General features: G+C 41.0%; 1 protein-coding gene across 4 annotated transcripts in view; it reads right to left on the reverse strand.

Moving 5' to 3' along the window:
- The window catches only part of klc1a (kinesin light chain 1a), a 42,920-nt gene that overhangs the window by 9,188 nt on the left and 11,236 nt on the right, over nt 1-22,496 (reverse strand). For 3 of the 4 annotated variants that reach the window (XM_084381705.1, XM_084381703.1, XM_084381704.1), the window contains exons 5-13: nt 16,908-17,136; nt 15,884-15,971; nt 12,873-12,974; nt 9,546-9,719; nt 9,251-9,350; nt 8,898-8,950; nt 8,259-8,326; nt 7,867-7,975; nt 6,154-6,315 (exon numbers count right to left, since the gene is read on the reverse strand). In XM_084381705.1, coding sequence (XP_084237831.1) covers nt 6,154-6,315; nt 7,867-7,975; nt 8,259-8,326; nt 8,898-8,950; nt 9,251-9,350; nt 9,546-9,719; nt 12,873-12,974; nt 15,884-15,971; nt 16,908-17,136 — 1,085 coding nt within the window. Of the gene's footprint in view, nt 1-743; nt 2,456-6,153; nt 6,316-7,866; nt 7,976-8,258; nt 8,327-8,897; nt 8,951-9,250; nt 9,351-9,545; nt 9,720-12,872; nt 12,975-15,883; nt 15,972-16,907; nt 17,137-22,496 lie in introns of those variants that run through there. The other variant, XM_084381706.1, reaches the window with a different exon arrangement.

Below are 22,496 nucleotides of genomic sequence, written 5' to 3' on the forward strand. Positions count from 1 at the left end.
ATCACCGTGATCGTCTTCCTGAAAGTTTTATTTTCTCTTTTCCACGTCAACTCATCCAGAATTAATTCTTTCTCCACTTCATGTTGTGGATTTTCTTACAAAACTGATGTTAATATATCAATATGGGAACATCTTAAAGTTGAAAAGTAACTTTATAAATCAAACATGTTTTGCATTCATTTACTGCAAATTCTTGTAACTTACCAGCAGATTATAAACCTAGAGTAAAGATACATCTGTGATAAGCTGTTAGGATGGCAATTAATTGACTTTAAATCCAAAACTGTGATTAAACCCTTTATGGGAGAAAACTCAGTCTTTCTTCGCCTTCTAAAAAATATATCTAGTAAGTAAACTAACACTAACATTTGTTGTGATCTGTTTCCGAAGGCAAGAATGAAGTTAAAACCTTCTTTATATCCCTTTTTGTTTAATTTAATTAACCAAGTTCCCCTCTGTAATCACTTAAGATTATCTAGAAGTAATGAATTAATTATCCTGGAGGATAATTTCTACTGTCAGACTGATGGATAGCTTCACTCCTTCAAGGACAAACATGTGGTGTGACTACTTTTCACACAACTTCAATGAAAACTCGTTAGTTTAATGGATTTCTGACTCCGGCTCATTAATCAGTCCTGAGAGTGCTGCTGCTGAGAGGTATTAATTGTTTAGAGCTCACTCGGTTATGAAGGCACACACAGAAAAAGAGAGGGGACACACAAAGAGGCGACAGGCACAGGTTCAGGTGAGCAAAGAGTTTAGGTTTTATTAGAAGTTAAGAAAGACAAACTGGAAGATGCACAAACAGGACGGGACACGCAGAAAGTTATTAAGCAGGAGCCGAGAACAGAGACGAGGAGACTAGTTCACTTCATCGATAGTTTACAGTAAACCCTCTGCACCCCCCCACCATCCTGACGTCTATATACAGAGATATACAGAAGGTGAACAGGCTGGATGCACGATGTTTGGACTCTTCTTTAACTGTTAATCAGACTTTTAACCTCTACTCTGTTACAGACTAATTTAAACCCATCGTGCATGAAGCCTGTTCCCTTTAACGTGTCCTCTCGCTGACATCACAACATAGTTTAGTCTGATATCACACAGAGCACAGAGCGACAAGCTAATGACTAAAAGTCTAACAGGAGCAGAAACCCACAGAGCCACAATCAACGGTGCTCTCGATCATGCTGACGAGTTACGCTGATGTTATTTACAGCATGTTAGATCACTACGAGCTGTGAGTCACCACTAATGAGTTCAGATGTAAATGTTGAATCGAACTGAATGGACGACTGAGGACAGACGAGAAGCTTCTAACCTCCGTGGACGGGAAGAGGGAGAGGATTAAGTTTAAAGCTTGAACTCTGAACATTTCACACCTGGAACAGATCTGGCAAAGGTTGGATTGTTGTGGATTTATAGTTCTGATATCGGTAATTAATGGACTAATTGTTGGAACTTCCACATGCTTGACATCACCTTTTATTTTGCACATTTGAGCCGGACCTTCTGGAGGAATAAACACCCTGTGTCACATCAGATTCTGCTCTGATCCGAAGCCGTTTACCGACGGGAGGAGAGCTCGGAGATTACCCCTTCAGTACGTGGCGCTACCCGCTAGTTTACGGCTAATGTACAGTAGAGTTATCTGGCTGTTCGGGTGGATAAGCACTTGCACGAGTACGTATCGGTCGATGTATTCAGGTGATGTTTAGTCTCGTTCACAGACTTCCTTCCTCACTCTCCCGGAAGTTTAAGCAAAAGACTTCGAATGAAACGCACCGCTACCTCGAATTAGAAATTTTGATTCAGAAATCTTTTATTTCTTTAAAGCGAAGCAAAAGTTTCTATTCTGGTTATAACTGATACAATGATTTGGAGTCCAGGTCAAAATGTACAGAGTTAAGCTTTAGAGGAAAAGGTGGAAACAGAGATTTACTGTCAATCTGTCCTCATTACTCTTCAAACAACCTATTAAATGAGTCTACAGCCAGTATGAAAGTACAGTTTAAAGAGAGAGAAGCAGAGGAAAGTGTTAAAGGACAGCAGAAAGAACATGAGAAGAAGCACAAATTTAATGTCGCCATAAAGAAACATCACCCCGGTTCCTTTCCCACCCACAGCACATACACACAGTCGAGTACAGAGCTTCAAGACAAGCAGGAAGCAGAAGTTTGAGTTTAGACACACAGGCTGTCTCCACATTTCCCCCTAACCCAACTCCATGTTAAAATAATCGCTCTGGTTCGACCCGGCCCGTGAAGAATCCCACCAGAACCCAGAGGTGGTGGTGGAGGTGGTGGTGGTGGTGGTGGAGGAGGAGGAGAAAGAGAGGGGGAGTCAGAGCTGAAGAAAACTGCAAAGCTGAAGGGGCTGAGGTGAGGCGAGGCGTCCGTCATGCAGAAGACAAGTTTTTAGAACCATTACAAGGCATCTGGAGTTATGCCTGCCGCCGGTCAGACGGAGCAGGAAGAGAGAAGAAGGAGGGAGACAGTGAGAAGACAGACAGATCGTTTGAGAGGAGAAATTTAAGACGGAGGAAGAGAAGATGGAGGGAAACAGTGAATTAAAGAGACTGACAAGGTTATCGAGTGGGTTTCCAGATGAGACACAGTATCTCTACCACCTTGTGCATCACTTAACTTTGTAAATCTTTGCTTGTATTGTATATTTTGGTCTTGTTGATACTATGCCATTGAAATTTGTACTGTTTGGTGGTTGAAATGTGAATAAGGACTCCCAGAAAAGACTAGCAACACCCTTTGGAAGCTAACTGGAATAAAAAAAGATTAAATAACTTAAAGTTTAAGGTTAAAGTCTGACTGTTAACAGTGCCAATATAAGACAATAAAATAATAGAAAAGCATAAATAGATCTGCCACAATAATCAAATTATTATGTGAAATATGTACATGAACAAATTCTCATCCAAACTATCCACAAATGTAAGTTGAGCTAAAATATAACTTCCAACTCTTTATTTTTGTGGATTAAAAACAGAAGAATGGTTAATAGTAAGTAAAACATGACTTATATCCTAAAAGCAGCCCAGAAAGCTTTAAAAACATGTCTGTTCTGTGTCTGCTCCAACCTACTTAAGTTTCTGGTAAAACAAAAACACCCAGACTTTAGCTTCACTGAGCCCGTCAGCCATTTTCCACAGTCCAGTCCAAATGGCCTCAGGTCTCGCCCACTGTCTCGTTAGGAGCTCCAAAAACCCAGAAAACCAAAACAAACTGAAGAGGAACCGACTGATCTCACAGAGGGAGGACGAACGGAGGCAGGATGGAGTTTTTATCAACAAGAAATATGCCTAAAAAACAGCTGTCATCTCAATATCTCTGGCCAACCACAGCACACTGATTCAACCTTTCTTTGATTTTATTTTAGGATCTATGCATTTAACCATTCTGTTTGAGAGACTGTGTTGTAATTCACAGACTTTACCACTAGGTGGAGGCTTTGCACTGTGTAAAATGGTGGAGAGATGCTGTGTCTGCATCTGGATCATTGTTAGCACGTCAAGAAGAACAAGATTAAACTGTTAGAACACAAAATAAACACAGAGGAGATGCAGGAGGGAGACACATGAGAGCAGCGAGACAGATACTGAAGGTTTTGTGTCAAACTTTGTAATTTGTTGATGATATAATACAGGCTTTTTGGCTTTGTAGGAACAAAGCAGGGCTGCAACTCGTGATTGTTTACATTATCAATAAATTTTCTGGACTAAAGATGTCAGATGTCAGTTTTCTGGGTTTAATATGTAAACTTTTAGCTTGTAGGTCTCCTAAACATCCAGTCAACAATCTATCCTTCCTGTCTGGCTGCTAACATGCTAATAAAAGAAGCAAATAGGAGAAATAAAAGAAAATTCACACTTTACATTCTCAGGCAGCAGCTCATCACACAAATGCAAAGGGGAGACACATTAACACAGGTAGATAAAGCACAGTGGACACAGATCACAAACATCAACAGTGTCCAGAGGACACAGAAGGAGTACAGTACAGAGCCCGTGTTGAGTCAGATGAACAGACTGATGAGTCACGCTGCTTCTCAGGGGACTTATTATAAAAATAAGAAGGAAGCTGTTTTCACACCTGCCTGTGGAGAGAGCTGAAGTGGAAGTGATGATTTCTTTGACATTTTGCAAAGAAAAATGCCGTCTGATAAACTGCAGGGAAGCAGCGGAGGGTAAAAATACCCAGAACCATGTTTTTATTCATCTAATGTTCACTTTATATCTTTAATACTTCGCTGCTTAGCACCAGGGGAGTCATGATTTTCCGAATCCGCGATTAGATTTGACTTTTTTGATGTTATTTAGTTGTTTTCAGCACTGAAGGCTATGCTACCACACCTTACACAAAAGGATACGTGTCTGGAAGTGCAGCTGCAGGCTAACGCTAAGCTAGCTGTGTCCTCTTTATTGTTTATTTGTCTTTGGACGTGCACAAGTGGGCAGAGGTGGATAGACACAAAGATCCTGCATTAGATTTAAAATTTAAATCGTGACACACCTATTTTGCATGTACATTTACATTTGTTTTTCTAACATATCTTTTCATTCACTTATCTTGCTTACTGTTTGTATCCTCTTCTCTGATGCTGCTGTAATGCTACATCTCCCTTCAGGGATCAGTCAGGTTTGATCTTATCTTGAATCAAATCAAAATCCGGCACGCTTTTACGTTTAGTATCATTGATGACTCGCAGTATAATTTACATAAAATCTCCTTCCAGCTGAAGCTCTTTCCAGACATGACAGGCTGCTCCCCTGATATAAATAAATGCAGAGATCAGCTGGTGATGTGAGATTGTCTGCAGGACACGGTGTGTATACGCACTAATGTGTCTCACACCAAACCTCCCAGAGCCACAACAAGACGTACAGGAGAGAGATGCTGATTGGTTGTTCAGGGCACTATGACTACTGTTGCTATGTGAGCAGGCCAGCTCAGAGCAGCGGCAGCAGCAGCAGCGGCAGCAGCCTTTAAGAAGTGAGACGATGAGCAGCCTACAGAGACTCTACATCTACATGTTCTGCCACTGCAGTCACCAGAGACTGAGAAAATACTGCAGATACTGTGAAGCTCTCTGCGGCAGAGGATGTTAGGTGGGTGTTGTCAACATGAGCAACCAGAGGGGGCTTTACTGCTGCTGTGAAAGCAGTTTTAAGACTCGGAGTTAGTTGGGAAAGCTCTACAGGAGGAAAGTTTAGTGGAAAGGAGTGTTTAATATGAGCAAAGCACTATGTAAATGTAAACCACTACGACTGAAGCTCAGGCACCGACTGTGAGAGACTTAAGCGTCTCAGCAGAGCAGCTCTCACTTGGTTTTTATTAATAAAAGTCAGTCTAACAGCGAAATACAAGCAGTAGCTATTCTAGTAATTCTGACAGTCAATCAGCATTAACAGTGCAGCACAGTACAAATGACCTTTTTACTATGATTTTAGCAGGTCTGACAATATACAGTGAATCACTGAGTACTGTAACAACCTTAAAGTATCTTTCTTGACAGAAGCCAAATTTACATTTTTAATCATATAATGATAAAAAGGAGGATTTCATCTTAATAAGTTGTTTAGGTTTTATCAGTAAATTCAGAGAGCACCGTTATTAAAGCTAGAATATTCCTTATTTTTTAAAATCACATAACTTAACTTTGACTTCAGGTGCAATAAAGGTCAAATCACACTTTTTAGTATTCCTTGGTGCAAACTACAGTGAAAATCTGAACCAAAAATTGTAAACAAATGTCATAAAGACTCAGAAATAACTGTTTTATTGAACAGAGTTTTCAGAGATCGTTCTCCTCAAACTGTCAAAACTGTCCTACTGCATGTTTTGCTGTTATTTGATGTTAACACATTTTAATGGCTTTAAACTCACTAAGATAAATATTACAAAACAAAACAGCTGATGCTCCAGAGTGAAAATACTCCGCTCCAAACCATCTTATATGACTTCGACTTTAAGATGAATCACTCTACAGGGTTCCTTGATTCGACAGCACCAGATCACTTTGTAAATGTGGCTTCTGTCGAGAAACATACAGGCTGTTTCGTCACATAACCCTGTCTGTGTTCCTGGTCTGAGGACTCTCAGTAACGTGTCGAGGGCTGTGTACTGTACTTACCCCGTTCCACTCCACGCTCATACTCACTTCCTCGCCACCGTCAGGCCCGCTCTCGTATTTCACCGTGTCAGAGGTCAAGCTCTCGCGGCTCCGCTGCTTCTCACGGGCCTCGGGCTCACTCAGGACCTCCGCCACACGCTGCTTATGAACAGTGTCCAGACCCTGACACACACACACAAACACACACACAAGGCAGCAATAAATGCCAATTCAACTAATCCAATTAAAGCAAAGCTGAGCACCTCTGCCACCTGCAGCCTGTCACACACATGGACTCTGTACAGCTGACAGGAACAAGCACCAATTCATCCAATCCAATTAATATTAAAGCTATAGACTTCTACCACCTGCTGCACTGAACCCAGGCTGTGGCACACACACTCACTTACATCAGGACTAATTCAGCAAAGTGAGTCACAAAAGCGAAATGGAGCTAAACTCAGTGGTTTCAATAAACAGGAACTTGTTGTTTCCTGCTGCAGATGATGTTGATTCCTCGGTACCATCACCATAGTTACAAGTGTAAAAGCTTTCTGACCTGCTGAGCTTACATCTGGCTGAAGTATGCAGCTAGAATTTAAACTAGAACACCCAAAACCTGTGACCAACAGATCTTTTCACAATTAATAGATTATTCATTTTGTCTAAAAAGTGTCAACAATTGTGAAAAATGCTCATCACAATTTCCCAGAGTCCAAAGTGACACCTTCAAAATGCTTCTGATGTCCAAACAACAGTCCAAAACACAAAGACTATTCATTTACTGTCACAAAGGACAAAGAAAAGAGGCAAATGTTTGACATTTGTGCTTCCTCCTCCTTCACCAGATGGATGTAAAAGCTGCACATGGAAACACAAGTTCTCTCTCTATTTAAAAGGTGAATTCAGCAGGATTTCTCTTTAGAACGAGCTGCAAAATGAAGCAGCCTCCGGCATAATTAAAGCTGCACAAACGATAACGTTACACGACAATGCAGACTGATGCAAAGACTGTTTCCTGTGACCCCGTCTGAAGAATGAATTATTCAAGAGGGGAAAAACACCAACAACGGACATGTTGTCAAAGTCTTGCTTGTTTTGTATTCATTAACACGTTCTACCTCTTAAATTATATGGATATTGAACATTAACTAAACCTTTAAAAAGGTATTTGGGGCAGGAGTTGTTTTAATGTCAAAATCTACTTTGTCTTAGTGCAAAAATATCTGTATTTCCCAGCTATTTCAATTAAATATGTGCACAACAGTTACAAAAAACACCTCAGAACATTTCAGATGAAATACTTTCACATTCTCAGCAGTATAATACAGCCCAAACTAATGACTTGATTTAATAAGAGGTATCTAGACACGTATTTATAATATGATTAATTACCAAAACCCTCCACAGCTGTGAATCCAGTTTAAATAGTCTCATGTTACTTCCCAGCTGAGAGATCCTTGACATTAAAGCAGGAAATCCTAATTCAGGATGAAAGCTGCAGGGCTTCACCACTGCCTCCACAGGGGGCCGCATTAATTCTCAGATGTAACACACTATCAGACGAGCTTTAAAAGCTCCTCAGCATCCTGAGTGTATCATCTCATCCCTAATTTTACACTGAACATTTTCTGCCTTTTAATCTGCAGTAAATGCTGAGTTGACCCCCTTTCATCTGAGTACTTTAACCAGCGACAGTAACGTCTTAACGACAGGCTAGGCGTCCTAAATCACCTGCTTTCTGGAACGCATGGCGGCTTCCTCCAGAGTCTCGGCCGCCTCGAACTTGCCCTGCCGCCTGTAGAGGGCGCCCAGATTCTTCAGGGTGGTGGTCACTGTGGGGCTGCAAGAACAAGGAGGAATGTTTTCATGAAGTTAAAAGAGATCAATATTTATAACACTAACACTAGGGGTCTCTCAATCAAAACAAAAGAGTAAGTTGCAACTTTTTTTTGCTTTTACATCGTGGAAGAAGTCAAATCTGGCAGATACATATATATTTTGAACGTCACAACCCCTGCGAAATGACGAACAAACGGACAAAACTATTGGCTCTGTCCATAGCCATCGCCGCCACAGAGGCATCAAAACATGGAAATCTCCAAAAGGTCGAAAAACACACTGACCTGTCGACTTTACAGGCTTTGTACCAGCCTCCGTATTCTCCAAATGGTGAGCCATCCTTCTGCTTCCCCTACAAGACGAAAGAAAGTTAATAACAAGACTGTTACTTTCATTAGTTTCTAACAAAAATGCTCCAGGGAATCAACATGAGCTTACATGTTGCAAGCCTGGACAAGAAGCACGGACCCGTGAATATATAATATGAAGTGATTCATGCGTTAACAGATTAACATTAACCCTTTTCATAACTAGTGGCCTTTTAATACCATCAAAGATAACATGTAGGGTTATTAAGTGGTGGGATTATTGCTGCGTCGGGATTCCTTCCAGAAATAAACCTTTTAAACTGTGACGAAAATAAACTCCTTGTTGGGAAAGTCGAGTACTCGCACCATCAGCATTTGATGGTTATTACTGAGACTTAATCTGCTAATCCAACTCTTTGTGCAGTCAATCTTTCCTATTCCATCTGAAAATACATTAAAAAAAATGTCTTTGAGCTGAATGCTGCCATCAGTGTAACTTACTGATATCTGCACGTGTGTGACTTGATGTTAATAGACGTAAAATTTAAATGTGGTGTCTCAGATTTTGGGGACAAACATTAAAATAGTGAATCAACAAATAAATATCAACCTCACCTTGCTTTGTTCCTCTCTCTCCTCAGCATGCATCCATATTGGTTTGTTCTCATCTGCAGGGAAACACATGAAAGTCAGTAATACAAACATTCACTGAGATAACCAGCAGGAGAGAAGTTTTAAGAAGTCACTCTGCTTTCTAAAGAAGTATGTTTTATATTTCTCAGCTGAAAGGTCATTTTTGTTTACAGCCACCAAAATGATAATATTAACCTTTACTTTAGAGGAATGTCAGAGGGGTACACATCTGTTTGTTTGTGATATTAAGTCACTCTGGATTGGGAGGATGTTAGATAAAATGTCCAAAAAGTAAACGTGTTTGTGTGTGTTTGTCGTGCAGTCACATGTCGTACCATCAACAGAGCCGAACTCCCTCTCGTGAGCGCGGGTGAGGATTTCTTTATACAGAGTTTCAGCCTGCTTGAACTTGCCCTGTTTCAGGTAACAGGACGCCTGAAGAACACAGAACAAAACAAAACTTAGACTATAAAGGTCTGTATAAAGGCAAGTCCATTTACCGTTCATTCAACTAACACAGCCACTCTAGGCGCTTTAAAACAGTTCAAATTCATGTACTCAAGAACTGACTCGGCTTTCCTCCATTTATGAAAAACTGCTCCCATCCCAGCCCTCCTCCACCCTTCTCACCAGGTTGTTCTTGGTCTTGGCGACGTTGGGGTCGTCAGGGCCCAGTTTGGTCTGGTAGATCTCCAGCGCCCTCATGTAGTAGTACTCCACCTCTTCATACTTGCCCTGGTTCTGACACAGCAGGGCCAGGTTGTTCAGCTGCTTGGCCACATCTGGGTGGTCCTTCCCCAGCACCTGGGACGGAAGCAAGTGGAGAGAGAAGGGTGGGGGGGGTTAATACGACAGTCAATACGTCAAACTAAATGAGTTTCAGACAACAACCTGTGTGTCCAAACCGCCATTTGGTCAACAGCTCTTATCCAGGGTGAGAAAATACCACCATCCTATAAACAGCTGCTGGGGGATCTCTTGTTGTAGCTGGTTCCCTTGTCATTTGCAGTTCTTTACTCTTCAAGTGATTCTTTAAAAATCGCTTTCAGACTAACCAATAATTATTTTCATTGTTGATTAATCTGTTGATTATTTTCTCAATCAATGGATTAGTTGTTTGTCTAGAAAAGGTCAGAAAATGGTGAAAAATGGCGATCGGTGTTTCTCAAAGTCACCATGACGCCGTCAAATGTCTTGTTCTAAGAACAATCAAAGAATATTTGTGTTGTGTTGACCTTTGTAATGTGTGCTACAGTTTGTCTTTGTAATGCTGCTTCTCAACATTATATGCAAAAAAAAAATATTTCCTATGTAAGAAGCATGAATTCTGGCCCACATCTTGGGAATTAAATCTGTAACTGTTGTTCAAACCCCTTGCCAGACCGGTGGACTATTGCCTTGCTAGATCAAATAAAACCTAGATACAGTGGACAAACACAGCAGTGCAGCAACAAACTGCATTCATCACAAACTATATCCTCCTCTCCTGTCTGCACACAGCAAAAAGAGGCAGAACCATCAAAATAAATCTCTAAACGTGGAATGTGTTTGCATTAATGTGGACATGAGAGCAGTGTAAGCGTTTCCCGCGTGCTGATGAGGCTTAAATCCATTACAGTTGAATGTAGCGAGCATGAAAGAGATGCAGCGGATCATTAGAGACTAGGTAGCTATACCTAGAAAACTGCAGCGAGGGGTTTTATCCGAGTCTGAATGACCAGCCAGGAGAGGGAGATCAGAGAGAATGAAAAATACAGAATCGACGGGGAAAGAGAACGAGATGGGCTCAGACTTTGGAGAGCCAGGAAGTGAAATGAGACTCGAAGAGGATGAAGTCGGAGGGAGTTTAAAAGAGAAAAGGATATGAAGCCAGACAAAGCAAGTCCTCTCTCTGCCGGCTGCTTGCTCATTGAGACAACCCCCGGGGGAAGAGCGATGTGAACACACAGAAAAGCATGAGGTGAAAAGTAGTATCAGAGGTAAAAGGTAAACAAGGTAGCTTGCTTTTTGTCCTTTGAGGGATTTTGGCTTCATATTATTGTGGTATAAATCCGTTTGAGGTCTGAGATCAAACCCCTCCTGAGCACCACAAGATCCTCTCCCGCCCTGCTGGAGTCTGACAGCCTCTCGGTGTCTCTGATCCACAGGATGCTGCAGAGCGATCTGAGCGGTGCCACATACAGTATTCACTCAGTCCTGGCCTCCCACACCTCCTCATCCACCTACTCCTCCGCACAACACATCTGACAGCTTTCCTGTAAACATCGTTAGCCGAAAAAGGATTGCCATAAGCCACACACACACCGGCAAACTCTGGGTCGCTGAGGAATTGATCCTGTTTATTGACGGATGTCGTGCTTCCAAATACCAAAAGTGCTGCAGTCTGTGGTGGTTTCTGTGGAGCTCTTAGAAGCACCACCTTCATCTAAAATTAAAGCAGGAAAGCCTCTACTTACAGGGCATCGACTGCATCGATGTTTACCCAAATATTTACTGACTATGGGAATTTTTGAGAAATTTGAGAGTTTGTTTCTATCCCTTGTAGACAGCCGTGCATATTTCAACAACAAGACATCAGTGTAATGAATCAGACTTCGCCTTATTTAGTGCTTTAAGGTTGAGGGACGCTTTGATGCACAACAACAGAAATCTGTGTCTAGACTCTGGGAGATCCCAGTGGAAGTTTGGGTTTTCATTTTTGGTTTCATTGTAAGTAAAATGCCAGGAATATCATATACTTTTGCAAATGTCAACTAATCTAATGAAAAGACCAAAACCAACAGGCATCTGTCCAGCTCTCAATGCTTCCTCAGCTTCAAGCCAAACAATTGGTTCCTACGTACGTCGTAAAAAACAGGTCAATAATTTAATTTCATAAATAGCTCAGTAATAAATATAAAGTGTGTACCCCCTTGCTCAGAGGCTGAGTCCTCACCGCAGTGTCCCAGGGTTCGACTCCTACCTGTGGCCCTTCACTGCCTATCATTTCTCTCACCCCGTTTCCTGTCACTCTTCAGCTGTACTATAAATAATAACGCCATGAAAAACAGCTCTGCAGCAGCCACCTTGCACCACCGTGCCTGTGCGGAAAAATCTTGCAGCTTAAGCGAGAGCATTATCATCCGAGTTTAAGTAGCACCAAAAGGGAAATCGCTCAGCTTAACCGAAGCTGGCGTCTCATTCTCAGAGCAGTGAGAAGGAGAACGAAGGACAGTTTGTTCAAAAAGCGAGAGGACAGATGCAGAATTAAAAGTGTCTCCTTTACTTTCAGGATTGCTGAGCAGATCTTTGTAAGCACCGAACTAGAGGTCAGGCAAAATGATGATACTCTCCCTGGATACAGATGCTGTCTCGTGATATACGTCTTTCAACAAAACAAAGCAAGGCGAGAATGAGCAGGAATGAGTCAAAGGAGAGCAACGTACGCTGAATAAGTCACAACTGACATTTCAATACGAAGAACAAAGGGTTAAAGAATAATCTTATGCTTGTACAAACTGTAATTTCTTCCTCAAAACCTCAGTTTTGTGTTTGACTGCTTTGTATCTGAGTAGGACACAGATATCATCAGAAAGTACACTTTTATTTTGAAATGAAGTATTTCACTGCAGGAAAGGTGGTCTTTTAATAAAACTGGGCTGTCTTTGCAGGAGAACGAAGCAAATATTTTTTAAATTGTTGCTACATGACATGGTCTTAAGCTGCCTCTCTCACCATCTGACTTCTATACTCTTTGTGTACGTGGAGGCAGGCGTACAAAAGTACCATGAGTACCAAAAGTACTACCCATGTGATAATAATACAAATTAGGTTAAAAATCTGCAAAGTATCGTGAAGAAGAAAAAAAAATGGCCATCTGTTGGAGCACAAGTAGAATCAGCTTTTTAATGAAGAAACACATTAGTTTAATTATTACTGAATCTGTTTTGTCACGGTGATTGATGACCTTTGACCTACCTTTTCTCTGATCTCCAGCGCTCTCTTGCACAGAGGCTCTGCTTCCTTGTACTTCCCTCTCTTCCCATACAGGACAGCCAGGTTATTGAGGGTGGCAGCGACCTGACGGGAACACAAACACATTCATCATACATCACATATGTCAAACCTGGCATCATTACACATGTGTGTGCAACCGCAAGACTCCACCACAGCGACTCAGTGCCTTGATCTGGTGAGAGAGTGATTCATGAGGAGGAAGACGATGTGTGGAAACAGGAAGTGATTATAGTGGGCTGTAATTTGATCCCAATCATGAACGATGAATCTCCAGCAACACGTGCAGTCAGGAAGAGGGAGGTGCCTGGAGGTCACCTCTGATCTCTGATTCAGACAGGCTCTGGTGACCATGTGGATAGAGTGGGAGGAAAGGAGGGAGGGCAGAGGGGTGAGGTGACTGGTGGAGGGGGAGCTCATTCAGAAAGGCAGAGTGGAGCAGTGACAGAAGGAAGGAAGTGGAAGGATAATAAAACTGGGCAAACTCTGAAAGATGCCGACTATTCTTCACAGACTCAAATATCAAGAATATTAAAAAAAAGTCTTGCCTTTCATGTTTCCAAGACATATGGCTACAGACCATACAGCTACAGATGTGTGGCTACAAAGTATATAACTGATTACAGCTTAAAATCTTCTGGTAGCAGAAACACTTTTACACAAAAATGAACTTGCACTCGTACTCAATGCTGTAAAGTTGTTTGTTAAGTCCCAAACTAGTTTACAAGTCTATAAACAGAACGGCTCTGGTTCAGATCACACAGGCCGTCACCCTCCTCCCGGTTTTGTCTGTCAACTACGAGTGGATCTAGACTCGAGAGGCGGGTACTTCAAAGTGCTCTGCGATGCGTAGGCGGAGACCACAATCAGAAGCTCCTCTTCTCTGACCCTCGTCTTCTCTGGGGAGAGCTCCGACACAGCAACAATCAGTTAAGTGTTTCCATGCGTGCCTGTTGCCTGTCACAGTGGAAAGACTACATCCTTCAGGATTTCGGTTCAATAAGATGAGTTTAACTGACTTCTGCTCGTTCCCGACCAAAGAGGTAACAATGCACATTCCCAAAAGCCAGTTTTCATGGCCAAGAGTCACCATGCCGAGGCCCAACCTTCACCTGCCACCCAACTGGCCAAGTTCCAGACCAACCGATCAGCCATTATGTGAAGACGATATGTGTTGGTACATGCCATGAAGTCCAGCAAGTCTAAACCTGAATTCAAGAATTCAAGATAATGTTTCTCTATGAATACCTTCTCTCATAGATTTGGAAACAGCTCAAATTTTGAATACCGAACGTACCAAAACAAGGCAAAGACCAAAAAGACAGGAGAGGAGATGGAGAGATTATGAAAATAGGAGGAAAAAACCAAGAGGCAGAGACCTGGATTTAAAATGATACATTTGGTGAAAGGTAATCAGTGAATCAGTGTCAGGTAACTTGCTATCATCTTGCCAAAACTATGATTTTCTGAGGACAAATCACTGGAAAAATAAATCACTTCCTTGTGGAAAAGAAGGATCAGGTGGGAGGGGAGGAGTGGGGAGGGCTAACCTCAGTTTCACAAAGTGGAGGGTGATGGAGGTCCAGAGAGTGGAGACACAGGCCTGCTGAGGTTAACACAGTTAGTCGACCTGCTGTATGTTTACAGTCACACTGACAAACAGACGGAGTCAATTATTTATGAAATCTACAGCGATCGATGGTCAGAGTCTTTGATAAATACATTACAGCTGTTTAGGAGAAATGTGTTTAGGTAAATGTACTGTATAAGAACAGCCAACATTTCCCAGGAGTCTTTAGGGTTTGATGCATTTATTGTCCTCCAGTGGAAAATAATCAAAACTTTGTATCAGCAGTTCATAAGTTTTTGTTTTCTTGTAGATAAATACCTCACCCAACCTTATCTCCTGAGTATAAACCAGTTAAAGCTCCTGTTATCTTTTCTTTCAAACTCAATGATTAAAAGACAAAACACCATTTTACAAGGAGTAAATTAGATCTCGGAGCTCCACTTGACAACTCTTTAACTCACCGGTCGCTTCATTGGCGTTTTAATGATGATAAATGCCTCGAAGGTGTAATTCAAACACTACTTTAGCTGCACTGTAATTACGGCTGTCTGTGCTGTTATTTGTGTTACCCGAAGAAGAAAGGGTAAAATGGTTTTAAAAGGATTTTATTGATCCCTGAGGGTGAACCAGGACACTGCAGCAGCCAAAAATATGTGTAGAGCAAAGAGCAAAGGGTAACAACAGTGTGAGAACAGAGAAAATGTGGTATTTATGGTAGATTTAACTCTTATTTACAGCAATAACAGCACATACTCAGGTCAAAGTGTTTATTAAACCACATCCAGTCATCCATCTTTGTTGTTCTATAAAAAGGAGCGGCTCACCATTTTAGGAAATACATTCATTGGTTTTCTTGCCGAGAATGAAATGAGAAAATCAATACCACTGATATCTGTATGGTAAATATGAAGCTATAAAGCAGAAGTACTGCACTTTTACATTTTTAAATCAAAGTACTAATACCACAATGTGTAAATACAAGTAAAAGTTCTGCGTTACAAGAACTTACTGCACAAATTGGCCTTCTTCTTATTAACATATGTTATATGAATGGATCATTATTGACGCATTTATGTGTCCATCACTTTTGTATTGCAGCTGGCATTTTTATTTACTTTATATACTGCTGGGTAGATGAATCTATAATAATTGTTGATTTATACTTTGTACTAATAATTCAACTGCAAAGTAACAAGAAATATAGTAGAGTAGAAGTATAAAATAGCATATAATGGATACACAACATCTATGTTATGTTAGATTTTGTTGAGATACAGGAGAACACATCTCTCTGATATAGATTAATTATAGCATTGTCACCAAAAGAATATTGTCCAACAGTGCAGTGCCATAAAAGCAGAGAACAGCTGAATAACTTTGAAAACTCGGACAAAGATGTACTCACAGCTGGATGGTCCCTGCCCAGAGTCTTCTCCCTGATGGCCAGCGCATCATTCAGCAGGTTGGCTGCCTCCTTGTATTTGTTCTGATCCCTGACAGACAGAAGCAAACAGAGTCAGAGAGAAAAACACAAACACAGATGGACAGAATAACAGACAAGCGCACAAAGAAAAGAAACATAAAGCATGCCAACAATTTCCCACAGTCGATGCAACAGTCTGCTGACAACAAGTCGACCCGGTCTCCCATTCCTTTAGAGGAGCCAAACCAAAAAACAGCACTGACTTTTCAATGGAGAAGATTTGTGGACGATCAACCCCTGTAAAGTACTCGTCCAGCTCTTGTGTGCCCTTCTTTTGTTCTTTTCTCTCGAGCTGGGAAATTAACGCTTCCCCACTTCTGTTACTGTACTGTAAATCTTCGGTTGTGTCCGCCATGTTTGCTATGCTGCACTTCTGACGTGGAAAGGCATCCAAGCTATCTTTTGGAGGTCTTATAGAGGCCTGTCACACAATGCTTTGACGGTTGCTACCAAAGATTTCAAGGGACATGCCTCTTTGTTGTGAGGCTGACAGAAAGACAACATGCCATAGCTGTTACCACATCTTTTTGCAGGATCCTGACAGGACACCAACAAGGTTAAAAACATTCCTTTCACTGATAACTACCAAACACTAACCCAGCATTCACTTTAAAGACTTCATTCTGAAATACTGGGAGGGCTTGTAAAACAGTCAGAGTGGCTGTGACTTCAAGGATTTACAAGCTAGTGAAGGTTTTTGTTTTCACGGTGCTGCCAGTGTGATGTTAGAAACGTTAGGCCGAACACTGACTGCTGTTTTACGCGTTTAATATTTTGCGTCATAGAAAAATGATCAAATCTAGACCATACTACATATTAAACATCCATTTCAAATTACATTATTATACTCTTACAAATGAAAGAGGAAGGTGAAAACTTAAACTCCTAGAATTGGCCGACCAGGACCCGATTTTGGACCCCAAGATAAATGATTTGATAGACCAACCTGTAAACGAGGGCGAGGATATTGAGCATGGTGGCCACATCTGGGTGATCATGTCCGGATGTCTTCTCCAGGTCTTCCAGGGCCTGTTTGCAGAGGGGCACAGCCACCTCGTACCTGCCCTGGGAGGCGTACTGGATCACCAGGTTGTGGAGGGTCCTCAGACGGGCCGGGATCTCGTAGCCTCCCTGCTGAGCAGCAGCTGCTGCAGCACTGCCGTGACTCGGCTGGACTGGAGACACAAGAAGCAGAGAAAAGATCAGAAACAGGTCCGAAAAGAAGTTTATATTTGACACATTGAGAATGTTTTATTTATTATATTATTAATACTATAATAAGTCTCGTGTGAACCCAAAGTACCCAGAACTTTAGTCTCATAAATCACTTTTCAAAGAACTAAAAAGGTTCCTTCAGCGTGCCGTCTGTGTTTCTACTGTAGTCTAGAGACCCACAAAGAAAATGCTGAAATCTGAAAAATTTACGGCTCTTTTTTTACACATCAATTTATGTGCACAACTAAACAATAAGCAGGCCTGAACTTCACCGTCAGTCCATCAGTCGTAAACGTTCTCTGTAACTCTATTTTAATGTGTCTAAGCACACTAAACATAAAACAAACTGGTGTGGTTTGCTGGCTGTGGTCTGCATCTGCAGTTATTAAAAAAAGTAGTGTCTGAAATAAAATGCTGCGAGTACTCGACTTATCACAATGTTTAGCACTGCAAGCCCCACTATCAGAGCTCCTGTTCGTTTAAAAGTACTATCACCCTTCTGCCCCCGAGCAGGGACTTTTGCGATGTAAAAATATTTCCTTGAAACTCAATTTAGACCCTGCTCCCTGCGGTGAAAATGCACCGAGTTCCTCCAAAGATTCCTTGTTCTTGGTGAAAGCTCTGGCAGTGGAAATGCAGCCAATAGTCTTGATATATAATGGTGTCTGTTACTGCTGATTAATTTCTCAAATAACCAATTGTTGGTTCTGTGAAGTGTAAAAACTAATGTGAAAAATGATCAAGATATTGACTTTAATGTGCTCATTTTGTCTGAGCAACAGCCCAAAACTAAAAAAATACTGAGAGGTTGGAAATAAGATGTTTTAAAAATAGTTGATAATACTTTCTAAGGTTACTTTAGTTATCTGCACCTAAAATACTTCAGCAATCCGACAATGTTAAACACGTGTCCTTAGTGTCTAAAAATATGCATGTTACAAACTGACTTATTGTTTTATATATTTTAAGATGAGTCGACTCGGATATCTTCAGACTATCACAGACTGTCTCCTGCTTCGTTTTAACAATACTCTGAAGCTGTTAATTATTTGGATCAAAGCTGAAACCTCAAACGAACAAACACTGGCAGGCTGTTAACATATGGCCTAAAAACAAGATTATTCACACATAAACAAAGTCCTCATTCTGCTACGATGCACAGCAAACGCGCTGCCTTCGGTGTGATACGTGTAACGGGGTCAGGAGGACATGACGGGAATGTCTCTCATGACATGCAGCCTGACTGTCTGTCTTTCAGTCTGTCTCTATGTATGTGTGTAAGAATGTATGAATGTGTGTCTGAGTGAGAGGTCAGGAAACCACCTGATTGGGTTTCTCATTAAAGGCAGCAGCTCTATATTTACTCTGAAGGAGAGTCGCTGGGGTCTGGAGGAGGAACCGCCTACTGCAGTCATAACATCGACCAAAGTGAAGAGTCCAAGTGGTACCAGGTGTTCAGAACCACTCGCACCACAGCAGCCCGTCTCTACCGACGCTCGCTCATGGCAGAGGAAGTATTGTAACTTTAATACCAAGAGGGTTTTATTTATTTTTATGTGAAGCACTCAGTTGTGTAATTTCATAATTGTAAAGCACTCTGAGCTTGTATCTATTTTTATGCGTGTGCTATACAAATAGAAGTTTATTTCTATTATTAGTATTAAAACAAACATAAATGTGGCATCTTCTGTACAACTGTCCACCCTTCACCATCTGCTAAACAGCAAGTCAATTCTTCTTTATCCAGACATACAGAGGATGTTCTTGCGGTTTTGTATTGATTAATCTGTCAATTGGTTAAATTGTGAAGCATAATCAATAATAAAGGCACATAATAAATGTGGGTTTAATTGACAAAACGCAGGTGTGAATGTGTAAGTTTTATCAGATACCGATAGTGAAGAGATGACAAGAAACAAGGGGGAGAGAAAGATGCAACAGAAGTCCCCAGCTGAATTCAAACCAGGCACATTGCGCTTCACGGTCGACCACAAGGTCAGTTTAACAGCCCTGGGGAATACTTGTGAGGCCAACAAGTTGCATAATGGAAATGTAGGATGCATCACAAATCTTTGTGGAGGTCCTACATTGAATCCCTGTTAAATCCCTTTAATAAATTCTGCAGGTTCAACTAAAACTGCATCCAATTTGTCCAATTCATTAACAGGACACTAAATCTTTAAGACTCACTGTGGATAACAGAGTAAGCTAAATGACTGAAATGTAAATATTTGTACATAAGAATCAGCGTATATGAGCCTGAGGCTAATTTAAATAAAGGCAGAGCTGTCATCACTGCTCTACCATGATCTCTTTCCTGCTGACAGCAATTTACCAAAACCCCAAAAGCTTTTCGAGCAGTCTGAATAAGCTTGAGGAGGAAAAAGACATCTAATCTACTCCAGCGTTACAAACAAACACACACACACACACAGTCGCAGGCAGCTGTTTTACACTGAGGGAGGTTTAATGCCACTGGAAGCTGAATTCGATGATGTGTTCCTTCTCTGTGCACCAGCAGATCCTAAATCCAACCTCCTCATTCATTCAGGACACACGTGACTTTTACCACGGCCATGATTTTCAGGTGTATTTACATGAGGGAGGGGAGAAAGATTAAATCTCTCCCCTTTGGAAACATGAAACAAATAAACTACTACGAACCTCCCGGCTTATAAATCCTTCAGGGTTTGTATATACCATCATCTAACGTAGCTACTTGACTGTATTGACTGTAAGCACTGATGTAGATGTGAGCAGGAATATGTGGGTGTGTGCAGAGAGTAACAATAAGTGTCTGGGACATGTCTGTATGTAAATGGGTGTGGGTTCATAATTATTGCATCGCAACATGAATGTTTAAACAGTGTTTATCTCAAACCTCACTTACAATTACAACGAGTTCATGTTTAAAGTGCCGTAAACCACCAACCAATTCCACGTTAATCTTTTAATCCTGGAAATACTGAAAACCTGACAAATTTAGACAACGAAAGACAGATTAAACCAGAGGTGTTGATGCAGTGACAGAGCATAATTTGGAGATTACAACCTTGTTGACTTTCCTGCCTCGACTGAGAGTTACAGCGTTATGTTGCAAGATCGCCCTCTTGCATGGACTGAATAGCAAATATTTGGCTAACCTTAATCTTATATGTTGGAACATGAGGCAGAGATTCGCAGCACGTGCTAAAAAAAAACAAACGCATCCAGTATTTAGAGAGCAGAGACAGTTTTAAAGAACTTACTGGGAAGCTAAAACTGGACATGACACAAGCTGATCAGCCATAAATCCAGGAGCTGTCAGTTTTTACGTCCAGCTATGAGAGGTGCGTGCAGCAGAGTCACGTTTGTGATGTTTGCCGAATTCAGTAAGTACTTTCGTAGATTACAGCACACTTGTAATGCGTCGTTTACGTACTGAGATGGGTTACACAGATACTGGCATTGAAAAGATGCACTTTTTTTATATTGAAGATTTTAAACTCTAGTTTATGCCTCAAACCTCAACAAAATAAATACAATAAAGATAGAAAAATCTTTCTATTTTCTCTGTTTTCCAGGTCTAATTTGATATATATCACACTGACGTGATTATCTTAATAACTCTGAGAAGAAATATCACATAATTTTATTGTTTTTAATCATTATGCAGTACTGACCTCTAAAGTGACACCTCTTTTATAGAGATTTATGTTGTAGAAAGTCAATCTTATGCTCCCCCCAACCCAAACCCTCCCTCACAGCTATATTCTATTAAAGTCTGCTGTCGAGTCATAATTCATATCCAGCCATGGTGCTGAACACAGCAAAGGCTCTATTAACACTACGAGGGAAAATGCTGAAAATCAGCATAATGAAGTCAGTTTTCCATCGAAAAACATGAAAAAAATGTCGCCCTTAAATTCGACACAGTATCCCAAAAACAACCTGCTCCGCTTCCTTTGCTCTACAACCTGCACTGCAGTCAGAATTTGGGCCAAAACTCAGAGGAGTCTGGATCAAAACCTATTTTACACCCATGAAACTCTGACAGAGGGAAAGTACCACTGGCTATATTCTAGCCCACACAAAAACAGTGGCACAGCTGTTTTTTTTGACAGCAAAAAACACACAGAGGATAAGTTGTTCAATGTAAAAGATAAAAGTGAAACACCAGACATGCTGCCTGAGGAAGACATGAATTTTGCTGCAAATATGTAGCTGACTTTATTGTTTCTTGGTCTTTCTGCCCCTTGAAAGGATACAGCTGGTGATATATGTTTGTTGTTGTCAACAAATCCCCTGAAATAAGAATGCCAATAATGCAAAAGTTTATCTTGCCTCATTGGTTCTCAGCCCGAAGCCTATTGGTTCCTCCTGAGGGCATAACTCTTTAAAAACGGCTTCATTTTTTAAGAAACCACAGTAATATCATAAAACAGCTGGACGCTGCTGTTTTTAATAAATGTCATGCAAGCAGGAGCAAATAGAGCATTTGATGGGGACTTTTTCCAGCAGTGGTTTGATCCACATTTGGTGCTCTAGTGAATATTTAGGGCAGCAGGATGGTGTGTGAGAGTGAGTCAACTCATGAAATCCACAGTATTGATCGGACCTCACATTTGAAAACTCCAAACAAATCTGAATAATATCTCCAGGGCTGCAACTAACAATTGTTTTCATCTCATTATTATAATCTGTGGAAGTTCTTTGGTCTATAAAATGTTTCCCAAAGCCCAAGATGACATCCTCAAATATCTTGTTTTGTCCACAACCCAAAGATATTCAGTTTACGGTCATAGAGGAAAATGTTCATATTTAAGAAGCTGGAATCAGAAATGAATCAACTATCAAGTTTATTAGTTGACAACTAATCGATTAATCTTCGCAGCTCTAAATATTGAGTTCAGTCTTGGCAGTTTAAAGTTTGGACATTTATTACTTTCATTAAATGTGATCTGCAGGATAAATTTCCATTGTGACCGAACCTCCAGCTGGTAGGTTAAATTAAAGATTTTCACACAGAGGACTGGAGGGCACAGAGCCGCAGTCTGGCTCACACAGCGATGTGCAGGAGCTGGACTGTGAACCAGTCGGCTGTCTATTCTGTCAGCAATTTAAACTGGCTGACAAACTGGTGCCGGCAGCCAAATGGGAATCACCTTGGTGCAAAAGAGAGTTTAGAAAACTCTCTAGATGCCAACTTTGGGAACAAACTGACTTTCAAACTTCTGGTCTGCCCCGAAAAAAACAACAGTTTGTCTCAAAGCTACTCTATATTTCTTTAAATTTAGATTTGACAGCTAATTTAGTGCTGCAGCTCTTCATTAATTTAACT

The sequence above is a fragment of the Pagrus pagrus genome (assembly GCF_965226575.1).
Source record: "Pagrus pagrus genome assembly, chromosome: 18".
NCBI lineage: Eukaryota > Metazoa > Chordata > Actinopteri > Spariformes > Sparidae > Pagrus > Pagrus pagrus.